Here is a 20,214-nt window from a genome sequence, read left to right as displayed (position 1 = left end):
ACGAGGAGTCCCTGCCCGGCGGCGATGTCCACGCTCCAGTCCTTGCTCAGCCTACGGTTCGCTCCCGGGCTCGCCACAGACCCGGATACCCGCGGACAGTGCTAGGCCGCGGCCCAGGGCTCCTTAGGGGGTGCGCACGCCAGTGCCAGGGAGGGGCGCAAATTCGGGAATTGCAAGGCCTGGGCAGGGCGGTTGGAAAGTGTGAGTGCCACGGCGGGGAGAGGGACCTCCAACCCCCAGCCGCCGAGTTTAGCCAGAGCCGACACAGAATTCTCGAGAAGTACGGATGGCGCGGGCACCAGGTCGAGGCTGGCCTTCAGGCGGCCGGCCGCACTCGGAGACAGGTGATCCAACCTCCGGCCCTTCGATGTCTCATCTGTAAATAGACCACTGCCCCTCACCCCTAGAATCCCTCGTGAGCACGGTCCTCAAGGCCCTGAGACACCCGCCCCTGGGGAGCACGCGGCTCCAGAACGATTCCAAAGCCCCCAAAGGGAAGGCCAGAGACGCCTCTCCCATCCCGACAGCGAAGGGTCGCGAGTTCGACGCAGCAGCCGCTGTAAAGTTGGGTAGGGGAGCTGCGATTCCCAGGGGCCACGGGAGGGCGCGTGTGGCCTGAGGAGGAGGCTGCAGAGGCCCGACCCGGGGCTGAGAGGCTCCGGGCGGCCGTCTCCCGCACATTCGCCCCTTTCCGTGACTCCCCGAGGGCGTGCCCGCCGCGGGCCGCAGACCCCGCGGTGCCTCGCTTGGGCGCCGGGGACCCGAGCTCCCGGCGGACGTCAGCCTCCAAGTGCGCAGAACTCCAAATGGTGCGAAACGGTGCCGCTTGCTCCTGTGCGCTCACGGAAAGGCGGGCTCCGCGCCTGCCTCTCGCGCCATCTAGACGCCACGAGGACTCACGCCCGGCGAGTCCTCGGACTCCAGCTCCCCTCTCGCCCCCTCCAGCCTCGGCCCTTTCAGCTAAGGCCCTCTCTCGCCGCCCGGGGCCTGGGTCTTGCGATCTAAGCTTGCCCCCTGCGAATGTACAGGGAACGAAGTGTTGTTTGATTTAAAAAAAAATAATAAAAGGAAAGGTGTTAATTAATGGGCACTTATAGGGTTGATTTGAGCCCAGAGCTAGCCCTCTTTCTCCAATGCAATTCCCAGACAATGGGAACTCAGTAGGATAGCTAAAGCGGACAGACGTCTAACACGTGCCAGAGCCTAGGACAGAAATGGCTCAAAAGGCTGCAGCATCTATGAAGGGCTAGGAGATCAGACACAGATGTCTACACAGACTGCTCAGATTCGGTGTTGGGGTCCAGGTGTGTGTGTATACATGTGTGTGGGGAGGTGCGTGCATCGAATCTAACTCCCTCGGTGTAGGAACAGAGAAACTGAGGCTCTGGCTGGGTCCCGCCTACAGCTCCGCAGCACGCAGCGGGCGGAAGGGGCGAGGAGCCCAGCCTTGGGGTCCTTGCACAGCACCCATCCCACTGAGGTCTTTTCTCCTTTGGGGATGGCCCAGAGGGACTTTTTAGCTTTGGGTCTCTGGAAGTGAGGGGACCCCAACCAGGATCTTCATGGAATCCAGAAGCTAAGTCGGTCGGGAACGAGGCCGGATGTCTCCCGGCGCCAGCGGCGGGGCTTGGAACACACACACACACACACACACACACACACACACACACACACACACAGGCTCACACCCGCGCGCAGCCTCTGCTGCCCCTCGCGCGCCACAGGCGCAGTTCGTCGCTGCCGCCGACAGGTGGCGCTTGCCTCATGCGCAAGCCAGCAGGGAACGCGCCCGCCCACGGCGACCCTGAAGCCCTGGGGTCCTGCTCCCGAAATCGGGGGACCGGCACAGTTTCGGCGGCGCAGCGCGGGTACGGCACCGGATGCTTAGAGAAGAAGACCCCCAGAAGCCCAAGGCCTTAGCTCTTGGGTTTGGGATTAGCCTGACGCGCTGGCTTCCAAGGGGCGCACGGCAAGACGCGGCTAAGAGCCCCCAGGGTCACCCCCAGGGGGCGCCATCCCCCGCCACCGGTCCCCAGCCCCTCAGTCCTTGCGCCTCCTTTTCTTCCTCCGCGCCCGGGGAGGGAGCGTGCGTGGCATTGGGAAAGAGGGCTCCTTTTCAATGGCGGCGATTACCGTTGGCAAGACGAGTTTCTTCATCTACTGGTCCGTGATTGACTTCTCGGCCAATATTTGGCTTTGCCGCTTTGATCGCAGGCAGTGCGCCTACTAAACTCCTTTGCATAACAATTTTGGGGCGGGAGCAGAGAGACGTGCCCGGAATGACTCTGAAGCGGGTCTCCCAACGTTACCCCCCACCCCCGCGGGCAGAGAAGCCAGCCTCCCCTCTTTGCTACCCCAGAGGCACCGTGCACACCCGCGAAGTGGCAGCTGGGGGCGGAGAGGCCGCTGCTAGTGTCCTGGTGTGTGTGGAGCGACGAGAACCGTCGGAGTCCTGGGTGGGAGGCTGTCACACCCCCCCCCCACCCGACCCCTCTGCATTCCCAGCCCTGAGGAGTCGCCTAGGCTGCCAACCACGTCCCCAACAGGAGGGTGCGCCTGCCTCAGTCTCACGCTCCCCGCGCCGTCAGCTGGGACGCAGGCCGCAGGAAGAGACTGGCACGCCCGCGGCCCCCGGCTTGCTAGGAGCCTCAGGACTAGAGCTGCCTGTGGGACCCTGACCTCGCCCCTTCCCCTTTCCGAGCCTCAGTTGCCTCTTCGACCCTCAGTCTGTGCGCTCTCCGAGGTCCCTTTGATCTTGACCTTGGCACGCGTTGCCTACTCTCCCCTCCATCAGGGCTCAGGGTTGAGGTGGGTCTTGGTGGTAAACAAACCAACAAACAAAAATAGCGGTGTTTGTTTTAATCTGGGTTTCAATGACCGATTCCTCTGCAGGTGCCTCGTTCAGAGACAAGGCTTCGGGTGCGAGGGAGGGATGGGGGCGCAAGGAGAGCCCCAAGCCTGGGGGTCCTTGCAACTTCAAACCCGTCACTCGTCAGTGCTTAGAGCAAGCTGCTCTCCTTCGCCCACTGGCACGAGAGCGCACACACGGAGACGCGACAGCTGGGCACGCTCAGGCGCACACACACTTCCACGCGGCCACAGAGCGGCCACGCGAGCGCCAGAGACAAACATCCCGCACGATTCTTCCGTGCAGCCCGGAGCACACGCTTCTCACGCGCGCGCTCGCCCGTGTCTCGCACGCAGCGTCGCGCACGGACACGCAAGCGCGGGCCGCACCTTCGGCCCCCCACCAGCTGCTCTCTGCGGGCCACGAGGACACGGAAGCGGCAGTGACCCCCTCCTCCCGTCCGAGCCGGTCCGAGGAAGGCGGTGGGGCGGGCAGGCGCGAGAGAGGCAAGGGTTTTCACCCCGCCGGCCTCCGACCCTCCCGGGCTCCTGGGGCTTATCCGTCCCCTCCCGCCCCACCTTTGGGACTAAACTTTTTCCTCCTCCTCCTCTCCGCCAGCATCCCCTGCAGCGCCGACCTTGGCTGGAACTGGGAGCTTTTCCTGAACTCTCCCCCGGAAGCGAGTCTCAAGGATGCAGCCCCCAAGGGCGAAAGGGAGGCGCGGCCTGAATCGTGCTCTGGGGCCAGCGGAGACGGAGGCGGGAAGGCGCGGGCTGCGAGCCGGGGGGCGCTGAGAGCTGGGTGTGCAGAACTGTGTCCCCTTTTCCCGGGGCTATGGAAGAAGCGCCCTGGGACAGTCTCCACCCCCACAGGGAAGTCAAGGGAAGGAGAAAAAGGACGGGTAATTCTGGGGCAAGGAAAAAGTACACTATTTTGGAGCTGCAGGAGCCTTTTTGTGCATGGGACTTGGATGCTGTTTTAGTTCTTTGCTCCAGTTAGATTGTTTTGTCCCTCATTCTGGAGTGGGGTCCGGACTTCTCAAGGAGCTGGACCGAAGCGGGGAGGGGGCAGCAGACTCCGGAAGCCGCATTGGCCCCTCCTCACTCGTTCCACACTCGCACCCACGGGCGTGCACACACCCGAAATCAGTCGGTGTGGACCCCAGACCGCGCTGAGCCGGATCCAGGCAGGAGCTGCCTCTCGGACAGGTGGGGACTGGGGTGGGCGAGGGGCCTTCTCAGCCTGAGGGCGCCAGCCTCGGGTAACCTTTGGAGGAAGGGGGGGACGAGAGAGAGAGAGAGAGAGAGAGAGAGAGAGCGCAAAATAAAGAAGAGAAAAAAAACCAATTTGAGCTTAGACACTGAATCAACTCTGGATTTATTTTATTTTTTCTTTTCTTTTCTGGGGAGAGGGAAAGGAGTTGAACCCAATTAGGGTTTGGGCTCTGGGTTTGGGTGGGAGTTAGTGTGAAGAGGAAAACGGGAAGCCGGGTTCAAACGAGGAAAAATACACGGAGCAGGGTGTGTAGCTTTCGCGAGCCGCCAGCTCTAAAAATACACAGGTCCGGGGCCCTGGGTGTCTGTGTGGTTCAGCCCCAAGGCGGTTTGGGGTTACAGAGGGGCTACGCTTTGGGACTAGAGCTCGCCTTCCCGTAACCGAGCGGAGGGGCCCTGCGCCTCGCCGCCTCACGTCCCCGCGCAACCGGAACGCCCGCAAGTAAACCCGCAAGCTGCGACGGGTCCACAGCGGGCGCCCTAGCGTGCTCAGCGCGCCGCTTAGGCTGTCCGCGGACGCAGTCTAGAGGCCAGGGGCCCGAGGGGCCTCCTTGGAAGTTGGCCCACTGACCTCGACTTATGGAAACCATCGAAATCCTTTCCCCCATTTCCCGCAATTAGGGGAAGAGAGGTCTCGGTATGTGCCAGCTTGAGCCAGAGAGAGAAACTGTTTCTCGGAACGAAAAGGTCTGTGCCAGGAGCCGCTCACGAGAAGTGAGGGCGAAAACCCAGGGAGAAGGCGGGTAAGGTGGGGGCGTAACTCCGAATATCGGAATCCCCAAAGGTGCTGGTTTCCAACAGCTGACTCTTCCTCTGGCTTTCTAGGAAACTGGGACATTTTTCTACACCGGGAAAAACAAAAAATCCTTTCGGATCACACGCCTCCCCCGCACCCCTCAGCCTGCTGGGCCATCTACTCACAAAGCTGCCAACCCGATTCGGGGGTCACCAGAGCATTTTATTTTCCATGGTTTGTTTCCCACGCACCCCCGCCTGCAGCCCCACTCTAAGCGCTGAGCAGACCTGAGAAGGATCTTGCCAATGCCCAGGGAATCCCCCGAACACGCACCCACCCATCCACCCACCCCCCGCTATATTACCGCCTCCCAGTGAAGACCGAAACCGCGAGCGCTAATTGAATGAGTCTATTGAGAAGACTGTCAGGTACAATGACGTGGCTCGAGGCTTTGGGGACCTGCGATGTATAGTGTGACCTTCCGGCTCCTAATAATACCGCGGCACTTGTAGCAGAAATCTCCTCGCATTCACTCCCAACAAAACCGCTGGTCACCCAGTCCCCGTAGGAAGGCTGCGCGCTATTGTGTGGCGACAACTCATTCATGTCCCGCACCGCGAGGCCCCACCGCCATCTGATCTACACTGGAAATGCGATTACCACCGTGTGCAGGCAACACGCTCCTGCAGCCTCGCCTGCCCGCCAGGTTTCCCTCTCTCCTCGCTCTCCTCAGGAGAGAGAAGAGGGAGAGGAAGCACTTGGGACCCCCAGCGTTTGTTTCAGCTCAGAGGGAATTCAAAGTTGTGCAGAAACAGGCGCTGGTGCGGAATGCTCTTTCCTGACCTGCAGACACCCAAACTCCTGGCCATCACTTTTCTGCCTGCCAGCCGGGTGGGGCGGGGGCGCCCCCCGGGGCCTTCCTGCCACGCACACAGAGGCGCACAAGCAAGGCTTTAATAAACCTGTTTTCTCTTTGCCTGACTCTCCCAAACACAGACACAAGCAGAAGCCCTGGCCCTCACAGCCGCTGGGCGCCACTCTCAAACATCCCAGAGATGGAAAAGGGGGAGAAACAAAGATGCTGGTCTCAACCTTCACCGCCCCCCAGGGGGGCCAGCCACTCCTCCGTCTTCATGGTACTTGGTCCCCAAAGTTTTGTAGCAGCCGCTCCCTCAATTCCTCCTCTGGCCAGGTGCCTTTTGATCAATGGAAACCTCCCGATTAACCTCCAAGAACGGAGGCAGGCTGTGGGGTGGGGGGAGAGGGGCAGGAGGATGGGGTCTCTTTTTACCTGGGGTGGGCCCTACTTCCCACCCCTAAAGGCTTCTTTGCACCCCCTTCTTGCTTCAAGCCAGAAGAGAAATGGTAATCTTCCTCCTCCCCTCCCCCTTCTTCCACATTTAAAACAAAACAAAATCTTTTTCTTCCATGTCATTTTCCATTTTTATCTGGCCTAGGAATGGAAAGGGAATTTGGGGACAGTGAACTTATGGCAGAGACATGGCCCAGTCCACCTGTGCAGCCTTCGGCTGGGGTTCTTATCCCAGACGTGCAAGGCACCCGGAGATGTGACACTGGGTAACCCCAGTATCTTTGGCCCAGAGGCAGATGGGGGTTGGATAAGGGGGCTTGGTTCTGTCTGGGGCAGATACCCTTCTCCCCTTCCTGCTTGCCCACCTCCCTATCATCCTGGCCTGGGCATCTCGCAGGGTGGAAGAAATGCCTCAAATACCCAGGGCAGAGAGCAGTACTCAGGAAGGAAGGGCAGTAGCAATGGACCCAGACGTGCATGGAGGACGGACCCGCTCAGGCACCCAGCCCCTTTCCGCACACACGGCTGCCCGCGACTCACCCAGCCCGCCGTGCGGCACCCACAAGCCCAGCCTTGGGCTCACGCAGAGTCCTCTGGACTCCCCACACATCCGTCTTGGCCAACATGTGCGTGCCCAGTCCTACACCTTCCTCGCAGACTCGCCAAGCCGCCGACTAGCTCACACAGAATTCCCAGCCGCATGTTAGTTTCCAGGCCTGAGACGAGGGCGTAGGGCCCGGGGTGGGGGTCGTGGAGTGCGGGGCGGCGCGGGGGGCACAGAGCGTCCAGCCCAGGCCAGGCCTGAGAGGAGGTGGGGGTGCGGGGGTGGGGAGGGGGCCGAGGCAGCGCGCGCAGAGCACCGCCTAATCCAGCCCCGCTCGTGGGCCGCGGGTGCATTTATCATCCCATTACTGTAACAAATCCGGGCTCTACTACATGAAAGGTAAAATGAATTACCGACGTTAAGCCGTCAATAAAGTCATTTCTGTAAATGGTGTCTCCAAAGGGCCGCCGCATTATTCAGCTGGCTTTATCAGCTGGCTGGAAATTACGTGGAGGAGCCGGGCCGCGCGGCGCGCGGGGCCGCTCACTTTGATTAAGCGTCTTGCCAGCGCGATGTGACAGAGCTTTTGACCAGGGTTTTATTCACAGGCCTGTGATGAACGCCAAGCTGATCAGGCGGAATGAAGAGTAATTAAAACCTATAAATTATCTTCCGCAGCCCTTCTCGAAGGCGTCTCCTGCAGGCGAGATAAGGCGTCGAGACCCTATTTACGGCGCTGAAAGGGACCTCCGCGCACAAAAGCTACGCGGCTAAATAGGATATTGATAGTGTCCTAATTAGAATTTAATTAAGTACCCACGCTTGCTTGCGGGATAAAGATTTCAATTTTGCGAACTTAAATATAAATAAAATCCCACCCACCCCCATTTCGGGGAGAAAGAGTGGGGACACCTGGAGATTTGGGGGACCCCTTGAGCGTGAGACTAAAGAGGATCTAGGAGACTCCCAAGTGGGGTTTGGGGGCGGTGGGACAGCCCAGCAGGGGCTCAGGACTAAGGTTCTGTGTCGAAGGCCGCCGCGCGCGCGCGACCAGCCTTGGGCCAGGACCTCGAGGGGGGTCCTTGGCCGACCCAGGGTGCAGCCGCCAGCCCCCTGGAGAAACTTCAGCTGTTGTAATTCTGCGTGCGTTTCTCCTCACCTAACGCCTCTAGACTTTTCTGGACAACTGGGAGTAGGGAGACAGTTATCTCCAAAGAGAGCCTTTCTCCGACAAGTCGGCTCACTCAGGATAGTGGTCTTGGCGTGCCTGTTTGCCAGAGCTCCGAAAGACGTCGCGGAGAGGCCTCCTTGGCCAGCCCACATACCCCCCGCCCCCTCCAAGCTTTGGCAGGCAGTAGGACCCAGGCCCTCCAAAACAATTCTGCAGACTAGCCCCACTGGCGCCTAGCCCTTGCTCCCTCGGAATCCCTGGTTATGAGAAAACTTTGGGGGTGTCTTTCCTCCACCAGAAAAGGGCAAAAATGAGTTCCACGAACGCGAGCGTGGGAGCGGCTGGAGGCGCCATAGACAGACACCCCCCCCCCCAAGCTGGTGGAGAACACGCAGGGCTCAAACTGGAAGTGCTCAGGGTGTCAGGGCCCATCCTGGGAAATGAAGTTAAAATCCCTGGTCCTCACCGTCTGCTGGCCAGGGCGAACACTTCGGGTGCGGAGCTTTTATTTGTTTGATTTCATATGGCAGGAAAATTTAACACGGAGGTTGCCCGCAACCCAGGTTTGCGCTCATCAGTGTTCTGACGCGCCCGGCTTGTGGGGAGAGGGGGGTGTGCCCTCTAGGGGACAACTCAGCCCGGAAGGCACAGGCGGCCAACGCTGGGACTCCTCTGCGTGCTCTGGGCCTGGCTCCACGGTGCCAGAAGGTCGAAGGTCCGAACCAGGCAGGCCCTGGGTGAGAATCGCCCAGAGAGGACGTGCAGTGTAGACAGCCGAGTGAGACTTACTAGCGGGCATTGCCAGGGAGGCTCACCGCAGGCCTCCTGGGTTTGCTCTTACAGAAAAATAGACTGCGCTCCTGAGAGTAATCAACTCTACATCCATCTCACACCACTAACCTACCCGCCGTTCTTCCCTCCAGCGAACGCACGCGCGCGCGCACACACACACACACACACGGACAGTGACAACAGTCTTCTCTCACCATTCATAACAGCAATAACGAGAGAGAGAGAGAGAGAGAGAGAGAGAGAATTTTCTATGCACGGAGGTACATTAGAACCCAGGCCCCTGCTTCCTGACCCTGCGCCCAGCGCGCACGCACCCACAATCCTGCATTTCGCCAACAAGTTGCTTATGGAGTTGCTTCTTTATTTGCCTACACCCCGTAATCCACCCCTCGGCGGACTCTTCTGCCCCCTACTTCGTCCCCAGCTGAAGGAGGGGGAGGGGCGCGAGTGGGGGAGGGCGGGCGGGACGCACCGGGCCCGCGCCGCGCGCCCCCTCTCCGCCCGCGGCCGCCGCCCCCGGATTATTTATCCGCAAAGTCCCGCGCGCGCCCATTGGGCCGAGGCCCGAGTGTCAGCGCGAGTCCCGGCTCGCCATTGGCCCCGCACACGTGCGGCTCTGACTCACGTGCTTCCGGTTTGAAGGCAAAAAGTGTGCCTGGGTGAATTTTTTTTTAAGCAAGAGAGTTTGTGCAAAGATCCGAGCTGTCAGAGATTTGAAAAAAAAAAAAAAAAAAAAAAAAAAAAAGCAGCCCGGCGCTGGCGAAGACGCGCTCTCCCTGCAAAAAAAGCAAAGGCGATTAAAGGCGCTGCCAGCCTCGCGCTCTGGGCACAGCTGAGCGTGACACTCGGGGACGCCAGACCCTCACCAACGCCTGGGAAGATGGCTAGACTTTAAAGACTATTTTTTCCCTTTAAGAAAAAAAAAAAATCCTTGAAGCATTTTTCCTTTTTCTTGCCTTCGTTTTTCTTTCCTATTTTTTTTGGCTTTTTTTGGGGGGCCGTGGCTTACTCCCCATTTAAAACACACCATTGAATCTGATTGCAGAAAGAAAGGAAAAAAAAAAAAAAAAGAAATAGCCAAGTATCTCCATATCTGGATGTCTACAAATTAGAGAAAGGGAGAGACAGCGAGATTTTTCTGCTCGATAAGAACTAGCGATCCAGGCCAGACGCCTGGGCTGTTTTGTTGTTTTTTTTTTTTCCTCCAGCACCCGCCCCGTGCCTTCGCTGGGGCTTCGCCTGCCTCCTTCCTCCGCGCACCCCCACGGGCCGCTGGCAAAGTGGGGTGGGGAGCGAGGCGCGGGGGGCGGGGGCCGGCGCGGCGGCCGGGGCGGCGGGGCGGCCGAGCATGGAAGAGCAGCAGCCGGAACCTAAAAGTCAGCGCGACTCGGGCCTCGGCGCGGCGGCGGCGGCGGCGGCGGCCCCGGGCGGCCTCGGCCTGAGCCTCAGCCCCGGCGCCAGCGGCAGCAGCGGCAGCGATGGAGACAGCGTGCCGGTGTCCCCGCAGCCCGCGCCGCCCTCGCCGCCCGCGGCGCCCTGCCTGCCGCCCCTGGCCCACCACCCGCACCTCCCCCCGCACCCCCCGCCGCCGCCGCCGCCGCCGCCGCCTCAGCAGCAGCAGCAGCAGCAGCATCTCGCGGCGCCTGCTCACCAGCCGCAGCCCGCGGCCCAGCTGCACCGTACCACCAACTTTTTCATCGACAACATCCTAAGGCCGGATTTCGGCTGCAAAAAGGAGCCGCCGCCACCGCAGCTCCTGGTGGCGGCGGCGGCCGGAGGAGGCGCAGGAGGAGGTGGAGGTGGAGGAGGAGGAGGAGGCCGGGTGGAGCGTGACCGAGGCCAAACTGCCGCAGGTAGAGACCCTGTTCACCCGTTGGGCACGCGGGCGCCGGGCGCCGCCTCGCTCCTGTGCGCCCCGGACGGGAACTGTGGCCCACCCGACGGCTCCCAACCCGCGGCGGGCGCGGGCGCGGGCGCTGGCGCGTCCAAGGCTGGGAACCCGGCTGCAGCGGCGGCGGCGGCGGCGGCAGCGGCGGCTGCGGCGGTGGCGGCGGCGGCGGCAGCAGCGGCAGCAAAGCCCTCGGACAGCGGCGGAGGCAGTGGAGGCGGCGCGGGGAGCCCTGGCGCGCAGGGAGCCAAGTACCCGGAGCACGGCAACCCCGCCATCCTACTGATGGGCTCAGCCAACGGCGGGCCCGTAGTCAAAACTGACTCGCAGCAGCCCCTGGTCTGGCCCGCATGGGTCTACTGCACGCGCTACTCGGATCGCCCGTCCTCTGGTGAGTACCCAGCCCCTGGCCGCGCCACGCTTTCGGGCCGCCCCGCCGACAGCAAAGCCGACCTCAGGCGCTCTCAGCGCTCCTGCCTGCTTCCTCGTCCTGTGCCCCACGGCTCCAGTTCTGCAGCCTTGTCACCACCGGGGAGGTTACAGCTCCCTGACCAGGGAGGCTTGAGCCTCAGTCCTTCGCCTGGCGCCTTCTTTGTGTTTTACCTTGACGAGCCTTTGCAAAGACCATTGATTTTTCTTCCGGGGAAAGGGAGTATTTAGAGCTGGCGGGAAGGTGGGCCTAGCGATCCGGGTGTCAAACCCCAGCAGCCAGGTCCTGCTTTCAGCAGCGCTGTCAGACTCGATCCCTGGGCGTTTTCTGCACACTGTCCGTTTGCACACAGAGAGATACATAGGGGGACACCTTTGGGAGGATAGCGGGAAAGGCTAGGGATGGCTTCTGCTCCCCGAGGCGGGTAGCGAACGGAGTGCGACCCTGGTGGGTAGAAACTTGGGCAAGGCAGCGATCAGAAGCGTGGGTGTCTGGGACGCTGGTTTTCTGGAACTGAGGGACAGTGGGAGAGCAGAGAAAAGAGGTCAGGCTCAGGCCCCAAAGCCAGGCAGAAGGCAAGGGACACTGTAGCCTCTTCCGTAGCTGCTCCGTGGAGCGGCTCTCACATCTCCCGGGCCCTGCGCTTTTGTGGTTTTCTTTTCACTACTTCCTCTCGAGCAACCGTCACTTGGCGAAGGCTTTTTTTTTTTTTCCTCTCATCTTTTCTGTCACCTTTCTTCCGTGTGTCCCCAGCGCTTGACGAACCTGAGGCCGAGAGCTACCCCGGGACAACCGCTGGGCCCCGCGAGAGGAGCCGAGGCCTGCCCGATGCCCTGGGCCAGCGGCGCCTGGGAGGCCAGTACGGGCCGCTAGGAGGGAGGCAGGCGGTTTGATCCAGGATCGGGGCTCCGGGCGCCCGGGTCCGGCAGGGGGCCGAGCACAGCGCAGCCACGCGCCGCTCTCTGGCTGGCCTCTCGCAGCCCTACTGCTGCCGGCCGGGCGCGGATCGATGCGCGCTATCAGCCCCCGCCATCTCGAGCCCCGTTATTGACACGTCGGGCTCCCTGAACCTCCGAAAAGCTGCTTTGATTGACTCGTCTGATGGATAGAGTGATTGAGCTGTCAGGCTGCACAGCTCGGGCTGGCCGGGAGTCTAAGATTTTATTACAAGTGTCCGTGCCTACATATACGCGCGCGCGCACACACACACGCACACACACACTCGCAACAAGTCTCAGAAGCACGCCGCTGCAGTGGGGGCCTTTCTGTAGGTGTGCAGATTCCCTGGGCATCTCTGTCTGCTCAGCTAATGACTAATCTGCAACCCAGGGCTGCTCCGGAGTGGGCCTGCTCTTTGTTCTTGGCTGCTTTCCTTTTTATGAGTCTGGAGGAGCAGAAACCGGCTCTTTTTCGTGTATAGACAGTCCAAGGAGTATGAGCCTTTACCCAGAGCTGAGTCGCTTTAGTCTGCTGTGCTTTTTGTCACAGGACAGCTGGTGACCCCAGGCCCTGGCCTGTCCCTGGAGCCAGCTGCCTGCCCTGCCTGTCTGTTGCTAGGTTTGGAGATGCCAGCAATCACTATTGGCTCCGTAAGCTCCTATAACTGACTGGGCAGAGCAAGCAAAGGCCCATAGACTTAGGTGCAGAAGCTGATGGACAGAGCTGCAGGCACAGACTGGCGGATGCACCCTCTCTTGGTTCACCCTCTGTCTCTGGTCTTTCTCTGGGTTGAGCCCTACACCGCTTCTCCTCCCAGACTAGTCCTCAGGGAGAGATGTCTCCACATTCCCCCGGGAGGGTTCCCCACAGCCTCTTACTTTGCCCATCTTTGAGTCCAAGCACAGATTTCTGTAGTGATCTTCCCTCTGCCCGTCTTGAACTCATGGGTGGGGGAGGGGTGTAGTCTGTGCAAATGCCATCTACGGTCAGAGAGAGCTAAGGCTCCTTTCTGTTATGCAGTTTTCAGTCCTGAAATCGCAGCATGCATGTTTCAAGGAGAGATAAGAGAGAGACCCTGCTTGGGCAGCTGGTGGACGAGTGACAAGGGCCTTCTGTTTCTCACTGGCACCATCCAAAGGGCAAAGCATCCCAGGCGTCAGGGTCATAGGGCGAGGACTTTTCTTTCCCTTTGGAGTGGGGGTAGGCAGTGTGTCCCTGGGACTCTACAAGGTGCATGCTTTTGGCAAAAGAGAAAGAACAGGGGGCAGAGAGAGAGCAGGCACCAAATACGTTGGAGCTGGGCAACCTTCTTCCAGCCTCCTTCTAACCAACCCTGCTTCTCTGGGATCAGTAGCCACAGCAGATGGGGGCTTACTGTAGGTGCAAGGGTGTAGGTAGTGTTTTGAAGAAGAGAGGGTCTCTGCCCTAACTGCCTCAGTCCTTCCTATTCCAGGACTGCAGGACAGCAGGTCTCTGATCCTCAGCTCTGGGCTGGGCGGATGGGGCTCCAAAATAACTCCCCATCTTGGATTCCTGCCTTCTTGGCCCCGAGGTGTTGTGATCTAAGTCCTTCTTCCCTGGCTCCCATGTTCGGAATTGGGCTGTGAGGTGCACCTCTAACCGCGGCCAGTTTTTTCCTCCGCGGCTCCTTCGCGTCCCAGGAGGGAAGCTTGCCAACAGCCCGGGGTTAGGGAGGGATCCGGGGGCCCTGGAAGCGCAGGGAGCGGTCCCCGGCTCGGCTCTGCCATTCTCACGGCTTTCTCTGCCCTCTCTCCCCCTCCCCCCACCCACTCTCGCCCTCCGTCCCCACCCCCACTCGGCCCTGTCCGCCGCCGCAGGTCCGCGCACCAGGAAGCTGAAGAAGAAGAAGAACGAGAAGGAGGACAAGCGGCCGAGGACGGCGTTCACGGCCGAGCAGCTGCAGAGACTCAAGGCGGAGTTCCAGGCGAACCGCTACATCACGGAGCAGCGGCGGCAGACGCTGGCCCAGGAGCTCAGCCTCAACGAGTCGCAGATCAAGATCTGGTTCCAGAACAAGCGCGCCAAGATCAAGAAAGCCACCGGCATCAAGAACGGCCTGGCGCTGCACCTCATGGCCCAGGGACTATACAACCACTCCACCACCACGGTCCAGGACAAAGACGAGAGCGAGTAGCCGCCGGCGGCTGGCGGCCGGCGGCTGGCGGCCCGGGCCTCGCGGGCCGCCCACCGCGCCCGCACCACCTCCCGGCCCTGCGCCTGGGGAGAGCCGGTCCGCGCGCACGAGGGAGGGAGCGGCAGGGACAGGAGAGACCGACGGAGAAAGACCCTCTGCGTGGAAAGCCACGTCGGAACGACGTGCTGTTGACAAAAGGGAGAAAGACTCGGACAGGTGCTATGGAAATCAGATCTATTCTCTATTCACAGTCTAAGGGACGAAACTGCGAATTCTTTAAAGCTCTATCTAGCCAAACCGCTTACGACCTTGTATATATTTAATTTCAGGTAAGGAAAACAGATATGTGTAGCGATCTCTATTTGCTGGACATTTTTATTAATCTCTTTTATTATTATTGTTATAATTATTATAATTATTATAATTATTTTATCCCTTCCTCCGCCTCGCTGCCCCCGGCCCAGTTTCGTTTTCGTTGCCTTTTTCTTTCGAGAGTGACTGCTTCCCCCGTGCCTCCCGCCCCGCCTTGCTGGCCCTCGTTTCTCTGGGACTCTCCTTTGTGTGCGTGAGAGTGCGTTTCCCTCGCGTGTCTGCCCCTTCGCCTCTCCTCCTCCTCCTTCTCCTCCTCCTCTCCCCCCTTCTTCTCCTCCTCCTCCTCTTCCTCCCAGGACCTCGATGTCCGTCTGTCTGTCCCGCTCCTCTTTCGTTTCCCGGAGACTCGTTGAGAAATACGACCCCCACAGACTGCGAGACTGAACCGCCGCTACAAGCCAAAGATTTTATTATGTTCAGAAACCTGTAGTCTGAAATAAAGTGTACACTGTGCTCAGCAGCCGCGCCGACCCTGCCTCTCTGCGCACCCGGGCAACACCGTGGAGCCCCCGCGCGCCGGGAGCCGGGCCTCGGGACTGCAGCGCAACGAATGCGGGGGGCGCGCTGGCTCTGACGTCCCCGGCTCAGATCTGGAGGGTCTAGCGGGACACACCTGGTCTCCGATCGCGTTCAAAGGCACCGGAAGGCCCGAAACCCCCGTGCTGGTTTTGGAAACGTTGCGCGGGCTGACGGGCTAGTCCCCGTGCCCGGCCAGGCCCAGCCTGGCTGCGGCCTCCTGCGCTACAACCTGCTCCTCGATCCGGCTTATCGCTGTTCTTTCTTCCTCACTCTGCCCTATCCCACCGCTCATTCTCAGCCTCCCAGGAGGGTTTTGCCAGCGGCTTTTCCCCCTGGAGAGACACAAGGCCTTCCTAGGGCAGGCGCAGAGGTGGGAGGCTGCCTCCCGCCCTGAACGCAGCGGAGGGCCGGGCGAGGGGCGCCCCGGCCGGCCAGCCGAGCCTTTGCACCACCGGGGCGTCCCTGCGCTAGGTTTGGGGAGTGATGCGGTGGGAGACTTGCGGTCGGGAGGCGACACACAGAGCCTTGCCGGGGTTGGCTTCCGTGGGCCTGCAAACCTGGGGCGGAGGCCTGGATGCTTAGAAAGCGGAGTTGAGCGGCGGGTCTCCCTGTCCCCTCCGTTGCTGGGATCGCTCTAGGCCCTGACGGATGCGGGCTTGCCTCCTCCTCCAGCTTCTAAATCTAAGCGAGATCCTCCTCGGCCACCCCGGGAAGCCTGGCTTGTTTTCTCACCGAGCGGGGCGCACTCACAACCCCCCAGCCGCCGCAACACACCCGGACTTCCCAGAGGGCAATGAGGTGTGGTCTCTAGCGAGACCTCGGGCTGGCGGGCAGTCGGGCAGTCGTTCCAGCGGGGACCCTGGACCTCAGGCATTCAGGACCTGGGGGAGAGGGGAGGGAGTTTTCTCCTCAAGAGTTATCACCACCCCTTTGTTCAGGGTTTTTAAAAATCCTAAATTCTGCCGCCCCCTCTTCTCTCCTGCAATAACTATACATGCACCTCTATGTGTGTAGCTGATGCAGCTAGCTAGCCAGGTATCCACCCGTACATTTGTGCATAAATGATAACACACAGATTGGGATGCAACTAAGCTTCTGCCAGGGGTGCGTGTGTGTGTGTGTGTGTGTGTGTGTGTGTTAGGCATTCACTTCTGTCACTAGATGCACACTTGGATGTTTGTGAGCTCATGATGTGTGTAGGTGTGCTCATGTGTGTTTGTACATGGGAATGTTTGCAGCACAAGTGCCAGTTCTCACATTCACAGGGACCCTATTCTCTTTGCTCTTCCCTTGGGTTTCTTCCCTGTTGTTTTCGCAGGATTGCTTTTGTGAGAAATCAGAGTGGCCAATCATTGCCTTTATTTCTTGAAAATTTTCCCTCTGATTTTGGTGTGATGGCCTATTCTCTGGCCAGGGAAGCAACAGTTTCAAGCTCCAAGCCTAGGAACCCAGGGGTCCGTTCCAGAGTTTGGGAGTTTAGGGTTCAGAGGGCTGGAGTAGAGTTGGAAGGTGCATTTGGCATAGTCATATGTCCCCAACTTTATAGCAGTCTCTTCCTTCTACTCCCCTTTCTTTTCTTGGGGTGCAAGGAGATGTTTCAGCACACAATAGGTGCTCAACCAACCCTTGCATGCACAGCTGGAGGCAGTGAGATGAGCGAGTCCCTGGGGTTACCCAGGTGAATTGTTTTCCTTGTGCCTTAGAAATACATTCATAGCTTCCTATGGTAAGTGGAGCTCGGAACCTTCAAGCCCTGCCAGGTTAGTGAGGCTGAGGCCTGATGCTCCAGGAGCCCCTCCCTTAATCTTGGAGCTCAGAACTTTGGGAAAGATCCTGGCTCTCACTTTCTCTCTCTCTGCACATCTGGATGTGATGCTGGGGGTGCTCTGTTCTTACAGACAACCCTACTGTGTTGAGTGCTTGGGAAATGAGCCACCCTCCCTTCCCCCTTCCCCAGGGGGCCCCTTGGGATACCCAAACTCTCTGCAACCACCAGGTCCAGAGGCTGGGACAGGGGCTGGACTGAGCAGCAACTCAGGAAGATGCCCAATTCTTCCAGCTGTCCACCCCTTCTGTGCGATCAAAACCCAGCACTCTTCCTCTTGCAGCTGGGGGGGGGGGCGTGGTCACCCCTTCCTGCGACTGTATTAATAAAGTCTATGGAAGTGAGTGTCATTATTATGTAATTTGATTCCTTGCCCATTATCTCCTCTTCTCTTCCAATCACTGTGGGCAAATAGAATTTTCTTCACTGTTCGGTGGGAGACGCCGAAGCTCTGAGAACGTAAACATTCTGTCCGTGCCTCCTTTGTGGCTCTGTGTCTTCATGTCCCATCTCCCCAGGGCCCGGAAGTCATCATGCAGAATGACTTTGCCATCTTCTCTCCCTCCTCCTCGCCCATTTCCCTTCTTTCTGATTGGGGCACTGGAGAGGGAAGAAGGACTCCAGTCAGATCTTTTCCTTACACCCCTTCTGAAAAAAAAAAAAAGGAAAATAATAATGACCATAAACGGGCATTGATTTCTCTGATTTATGGGGCTGGCGAAGTGAGCCGCCTGTGTATGAAAGTCTGGGGCTGCATAGGAATAAATACTTGAGCACACCATCCCAGTGCCCGCATTTTCTGCTTTGCCTTCTTCTTTTTTTTTTTAAAGACTCGATTGAATCATACACTTAAATCTTCCTCAGCCTAGGAGGAAATGCATGCTGGCCGAGTCTAAACAGTATTGATCCCTGGCTCCTTTGGAGGGCAGAGGTCTCTGCTTTCTAGATGGAAAGTCCCTTTCCTTGAGCAGGGTGGTGAGAGGGCTTGTAGAGGGGGTGCAGGGAGGAGGGAAAACAGCGGAAGGAGTGAGGCTGTTTTGTGCATGTCTGTGTGTTAGTGTGTTCATGGTGCAGCAGGGGTGCCTTTGCACAGGGGTGATGCTGAGTTCTACTGATTGAAGCTAGGCAGGTGGAAAAGGGGATACTTTGGTCATATGGGCTCCAGCAGTGATTGCTTTGTGGGTTGTGTGCGTGTGTGTGCATGTGCACATGCAGTACTTGTGTCCAGTTCACAGTCCCCCCACAGCAGGGCTGCCCAGGGCTCAGAGGAAGAGGGTCCCACTAGCCTGCCCCGCTTCCGCTGGCCCCTGCCTGTGGCAGGGCTTCCAGAGATGACACCACCTGGGAGGCCCCTGGGGCCCGGGACCTTGCCCTACCACCACTGTCTTCTGTGCAAAAGGCCAGCTGGGCCACACTGCAGGAGCTTTGGCCTACACAGGAGCCAAGGGGACCTGGCCCGACTCTGCCCTGCTGCTGCTTCCCTAGGGTGCTCCTCAGTTCGTCATGTGGTCAAAAAGCTTTCTCTGTGTATATTTGAGAACCCTTTCCCCTGGCAGAGATTCTCAACTAAAAAGATTTTATTTCACAGGCAGAAAAAATAAAAATCCTGAGAGGGGCAGTGCCTGCCTCAAAACCACACAGCAAATGAGAGGCATGGTACTCAGATCCCCCACCAGTCCAGGGCTCCTCTCCAGGGGCCACCTTGTGGGTATTGTCAATGCACACGCAGGTGCAACACACATGCAGGCGCATGCTTCCACAAATACATAGCCGTGAGCCAGCACACACCACGCATATTCGTTCGCACACCCACAAAGCACGTGCATGTATAAAAATGCAAATGGACTGAAGCACAGAGGTGTGTTTACAGCAAGCACGTGCGCGTGGGCTGTGGAGGGGCTGGTGCACATGCATACATGAAAATACCCACCCCGGTACTCCGTACACCCCTGTGGACTGCATTAGCTGGAGCCTGGGATACACCTGTCTACTCCTCCTTTCCTTGGAGATCACCAGAGAAAACTGGGGCTGAGGTGGGTGGCTGGGTGGGTTTTCTGAGGGCTGAGAAGATGAGTTAGGGCATTCATGGGAGGAGGAAAGGCAGCCCTATCTCTCTCCCACCAGGGGCCACTGGGTCTAGGGGACTGGGCGCAGACACAGAAATGCAGCTACCCCCCTATGCCTGCAGCAGAAGGTGCACTCTGTGCCTTCCCAGCTGTACCTCCTGGGATGGGGATGGGGAAGAGAGCAGGCCCAGGGCCGAGCAGCAAAGTCCCTAAACGGATTTCTAGGGGAGTTTGGGAAGTCACTTCTTGGGCCATTGCAATCTGCTCCTGGCTACCAGCAGCCCTGGAGGTGGAGCGGGCCCCTGCACTCTGGAATTCTCCCTGCAGATAAGGGGGGTGGGTTGCTTGGAGAACTTCTGGGGAGAAAGTGTAGTCATGGAAGAAGGTGTACGGGGCAGTCTGCAGGAAAGCGCTGAGCTTCTGATGCCTGTGACTGGGCGGCGGAGACACATTGCAGCCCATCCTCAACTCTGCCGACTGGACTGGCGTATACACACTAACCACCTTCCTTTCCTTGCAACCCCAAGCTCCCCAGGTGGGAAGCTCCGTCATGGGGGAGTGGGGGGGGGCTTCCCCATTCTCGGACTTCGGGCACCCAAGGGAGGGAGTCTCTGTAGGCGAATGGGAGTCCAAGGACCGGAGGGACGCCCGAAGGTTGCAGAAGCGGCTAGGGCTACTGCCAAGAGCTGGCCTGGGCCCCGGGTGGAGTGCACCCGACTCCTGCAGGAAGACACGCGGTCGGCGCTCAGAAAGCAGGGCACAGTAGTGGAAACCTGGCTGGTGAGCTCCCCCCTGGCTGGGGAAAAGCCTCCAACTTCTGGGAGCTGAAGACAAAGTGGCTGCTCACGAAAACAAAAGCGAGTTCCGTAACCGCCCCAGAGCTCTCTCCTTGCCCCTCCCGCCCCTTCGCCCCCTTCACCGCCAGGTACAGGGCTTGTCTCGGGGCAGAGTGTGCGGGCACCTAGGAAGAGGACACCTCCATACAGTTAAGATAAATCATCATGTAATCACCGCTACCGGAGCCGCGCTCACGGCTAAGCCATCCGACATAGTTTATTTCACACACTCACCCACACACATTGCTTAGACTTGGACATTTGCACTCCCATTTCACAGATAGGAAAAAATGAGGTCCAGGGACATCCTACCAAGGTCACACCGAACCACGTTCGGTTTGCACCGTCATTCGGTGAGCATTCACACGGCGCGGTATCGCTTCTCGGCCGCCGCCGTGCGTTCTAGACTTTGGCCCAGGCTGGGGAGGCAGGGCCCAGACTCGCGTCGCTTAGTCTGTCTCGGTTCCCTTCGTAGGCAGGCGCAGTCCTCGGTGCCTCCCAAGCCGG

At 59.3% G+C, this 20,214-nt stretch overlaps 1 protein-coding gene across 1 annotated transcript; it reads left to right on the top strand.

Annotated features, from left to right (window-relative positions):
- Window positions 1–9,898: 9,898 nt before the first annotated feature.
- EN1 (engrailed homeobox 1) lies at window positions 9,899–14,224 on the top strand. Its single transcript, XM_051848745.2, has 2 exons — window positions 9,899–10,956; window positions 13,773–14,224. The coding sequence occupies exons 1-2, from the start codon at window positions 10,026–10,028 to the stop codon at window positions 14,087–14,089; spliced, it is 1,248 nt and encodes a 415-aa protein (XP_051704705.2). The 5' UTR covers window positions 9,899–10,025; the 3' UTR covers window positions 14,090–14,224.
- Window positions 14,225–20,214: the final 5,990 nt, after the last annotated feature.

The sequence above is a fragment of the Oryctolagus cuniculus genome, chromosome 3 (genome assembly GCF_964237555.1).
Source record: "Oryctolagus cuniculus chromosome 3, mOryCun1.1, whole genome shotgun sequence".
Taxonomy (NCBI): domain Eukaryota; kingdom Metazoa; phylum Chordata; class Mammalia; order Lagomorpha; family Leporidae; genus Oryctolagus; species Oryctolagus cuniculus.
This window is presented reverse-complemented; position numbering and strand designations above follow the sequence as displayed.